This window comes from Dreissena polymorpha, chromosome 15, assembly GCF_020536995.1.
Source record: "Dreissena polymorpha isolate Duluth1 chromosome 15, UMN_Dpol_1.0, whole genome shotgun sequence".
NCBI classification, from domain to species: Eukaryota; Metazoa; Mollusca; class Bivalvia; order Myida; family Dreissenidae; genus Dreissena; species Dreissena polymorpha.
Window position 1 is genome coordinate 41,290,018 of NC_068369.1, and position 3,739 is coordinate 41,293,756.

General features: G+C 34.7%; 1 protein-coding gene across 1 annotated transcript; it reads left to right on the plus strand.

Moving 5' to 3' along the window:
* The first annotated feature begins 493 nt into the window (after nucleotides 1-493).
* Nucleotides 494-3,286, plus strand: LOC127860356 (uncharacterized). Its single transcript, XM_052398383.1, has 3 exons — nucleotides 494-828; nucleotides 1,913-2,062; nucleotides 2,382-3,286. The coding sequence occupies exons 1-3, from the start codon at nucleotides 651-653 to the stop codon at nucleotides 2,531-2,533; spliced, it is 480 nt and encodes a 159-aa protein (XP_052254343.1). The 5' UTR covers nucleotides 494-650; the 3' UTR covers nucleotides 2,534-3,286.
* The last annotated feature ends 453 nt before the right edge of the window (nucleotides 3,287-3,739 follow it).

Below are 3,739 nucleotides of genomic sequence, written 5' to 3' on the forward strand. Positions count from 1 at the left end.
ATTTAAAGCGTTCACGGGTGTCCGACGAATACGTTCTTACATTTGGAGCAGGATTGATAACGTTGTAATATACGTTTAAATATGTTCGAATTATGTATATTTCTAATAAAAATAACGTTTTGATTAAAATGCAACTGGCAACTATGAATGTAATGAATGTTTCCTGTCCTGTCTGCCCTATGTACATATATACACACAGAGATAAATTCCCATATGTTGCATTCGGAAACATATATTTGATGCTAGTAATGATCAATATTGATTTGAGTTTAAATAATGAAATGATGTAAGGAATTAAACTTCTCAGCACTTTAATCCGATGCAAGTCGAAAAGGGTTTGTATTTTGGTTTGAAGCGTTGTTTGTGAAAAGCTTTGCGAGTTGGCAATGTTTATTTGACGACCCTCTCTCGGAGATGCCACATTTGGCAATGTCGTACGAGGATTGCCGAAAGTTTCAGTAAATAAAAGGGCTTTCGTGGAATTACGATATCGGGATCGCTCCAAATATTTACCAAGTTGCCATAGATGCACTATTAATAGGGCTCGCAACTTGGCCAGGCATCATACGGCACGGTGAATGCTAGAAGTGTGTGAAGTATTTTTGCATTTTGATTTAAATTAGTCGAAGGGCTTCACGATCTGAACAACAATGGACGTGTTTGCGATTGCCGGGCTGGTTCTCAGCGGACTGTCAGCTATACTGGACATTGCGGGTCTCGCTATTCCGTACTGGACGTACGTTAAAGATGTATCAAATGCAGGACTTTGGTCGGCATGTTTTAGTTCCGGTGAACGCCCGTCTGTATGTGCGTCAATCGGAACTGCTGGTATGTCAATATATAATGAGAAAAATGCTTCAATTAAATGTTTCAGTATCAAAATAGATTCAGACCAGTTTCAAAACAAAACCAATTATTATCAAGGGATAATTTATTGTTAACGAACTATATATGTTCTCAGCAATAATGACAGTATTTTAAAATGAAGGTACAATTAAGGAGAAACATAATAAACGTGCACGGTTTCTGTTTTTGTATTGACTTTTAAATTAATTTAAGCTTGTGCATCCGAAATAAAGTTCAGCGTTATTTTCCCCATGTTTGATGATGCCGGTAACACGCGTAGAGTGAATAGAGTAGTATTATCCGGTCTTATTGTTTAGGGGCTGTTTTTACTTTCGGAAGTAAACGAAGATGAATGTTATAACTACCGAATCCTTGCAATTGATTGAGTTCAGCTACTGAGTATTGATGTTTGATTGCGTGTATGTACTTTTCCAGAATGCAAAGTTTATGCTCTGCTGCTTACAATATCGCGCTTAAGAAACAAACGTCTTTGTGACCTTCAATTCTCGCAAATTATGTGTTCAATGTCCGCAACATATATTGTGTATATGTTGATTGTTTGAAAGACCATTGAGACAAACACTGTGTCATTACGCGGAATGACATTCATCAATTGAAAATTGAGATGATGTTTCTAAATATCTAAATGGACATTGAAATGTCTACAATAAGGCAGTTATAATCAATGAAATTTAACTTTTTGTATTGCGTTCTCAATTGCATTATCTTTTTTTATTCTGTCGTGAAAAAAAAGTTCGTAATAAATGTCAAAATATAAAACTGGTCTATTGAATTGTTGAATTAAAATCAAATTGTATTATACGAAACACATGGAAATTCCTGAAATGACGCAGAGAATGAAAATAATAAAATAATCAAAGCTTGATTTTTTTTAATGAATACACTACTTTTTCTTTATCATGTGGCTCAAATAAAGAATTAAAAGATGCTTAAGATGGTTACAGTAATTTAACATTGCATGGAAATTCAAACTTGTTTCTCACAAGTTGAATGCATTGGCATAATTATCGCATTTACAGCAAATGCATTTGATTTAATTTCCCAGCTACTGGCACATTGATGGCGGTGCGCGCGATGGTGGTTCTTGGTCTTCTGCTTATGATCGGCGCTGTCGTCTGCTTCCTGCTGCAGAAGTTCATGATGAAGGACAAGGTCATCCTCACCAAGGTCGCCGCGGGGCTTGCCATCTTTGCCGGTAAGATTTTAATTTAAAAGCGGTATTGAGACTTACGTTGAATAGTCAACATATTGCAAACTCAGTAACATATAATATCCGCCATTTGTAACCATAATTATATTGTATATGGTCTCTCTTAAAATGAAAATTTTACCACGACATCTCCCATGTGTTCTTTGTCCGTTGTCGCAAAACAAGCACGATGTGTGTATGCGTTTCTAAGCAGCATGTATACGATTTTTTTGCACGTACATACTGAGTGATGCTAATGCTGCATGACAAAGTGTGCGTCGTTGATGTACTGCAATGCCATGCAATCTTTTTATTTCTGTTACAGGAATCTTAATGTTGATCGGATCTGTGATATACGCCACTAGCAAAGAATTGAATGCGGAAGGTTCCTCCCTACATGCGGGTTTCGCTCTGTGCATCGTGGCGGCAGTGCTGGGTATTGCTGGTGGAGTGTGCATGTTCATCAACAAGGAATAGGACTGGCGGAAACTTACAGACTCTATTCTTAAACATAAGCTTGCACATATATCACAAAGCCTTATTTTCTTAGTTAACAATTGCAAAAGTTTGTTTTTCCTTTAACTCGTTAAGTGATATAGCTGCATTGTTTTAAACTTTATTAAAGACGAGTTCTGAGTAAAGCATACATTTTTGAATGTTGACTCCACGAAGTACTGTGAACATCACTAAATTATGAAAGATTAGCATTTCATTACATGTCACAAAATGTTTCCCATTAATATTGTAGATAATATTTAAGTTTATATTTGCTATATTTTCCTTGATTTATAGCATGGCTTACTAGTATTTGGCAAAATTGTGTCATCCAAGTCTGAAAATATCACGCCATTAAACTACTTTTTTGGATTTTGTCTTTGAATAACAAAAATATGTAAAAACTACAACATGAGACCCTAATCATTTAATAAAATATTATAAATCGGGCCGAGAATGCGCTTGCATGATCTGTGTACTTCAATCTATGCATGTCTCTGTAAGTTTTAGTTGATTTATGTATTATTTATATGTTGCATTGTACATACACTGGGCGTGATCTGACAATGTATAGTACAAAATGTAATGTTGCTGTCAGCGCATCTGGTAATTTTAACACGAGATACCGATGTTAACCTGATTGTGCATCTGTTATTGCTAGTGATAAAAATGAAGTTTTATAATTTATTTATCTTTTATATATATTATGTAATAAAGAATAATCATATCGACTAATACATTCAGTTTTGTTTCTATAGCTAATGTAAATATTTTCCAATTTCACAGATTATTCACATAATCGCAGGACCGAATTTAATACACACATCTTAAAAAAAATCACAAGCGTATTCATCCAAATTAATGGCAGTCATAAAAAATATCCACCCGCCAACATTCTTATTTAAATGAGTGCCAATCGTTCGCATGCGCATTCAAGATTATTAACACCATTTTTTAATGTACGTACTTAACACACTATTTGTAAACAGCGAAAGGATAAACGTCTTAAAAACAGGGCAAGTATAACCATTAGCAAAATTTTTAATAAATATTGAAATACAATTTATTTATAGTAGAGTTCAATGGTTATAGGCAAGAATGCGCATGTCGACGTATGCATATATATTTACTGAAATCACAGGCTCGTTATCTATAAATAAATGACGCATTCGTTACTTCAAGAATGAT

Bases quoted from the DNA above. Each gene is read 5' to 3' on its own strand.
- LOC127860356 (XM_052398383.1), top strand. From the start codon at position 651: ATGGACGTGTTTGCGATTGCCGGGCTGGTTCTCAGCGGACTGTCAGCT. The intron at 829-1,912 runs GTATGTCAATAT...TTAATTTCCCAG, and splicing joins TGCGTCAATCGGAACTGCTG to CTACTGGCACATTGATGGCG. The intron at 2,063-2,381 runs GTAAGATTTTAA...TTTCTGTTACAG, and splicing joins GGGGCTTGCCATCTTTGCCG to GAATCTTAATGTTGATCGGA.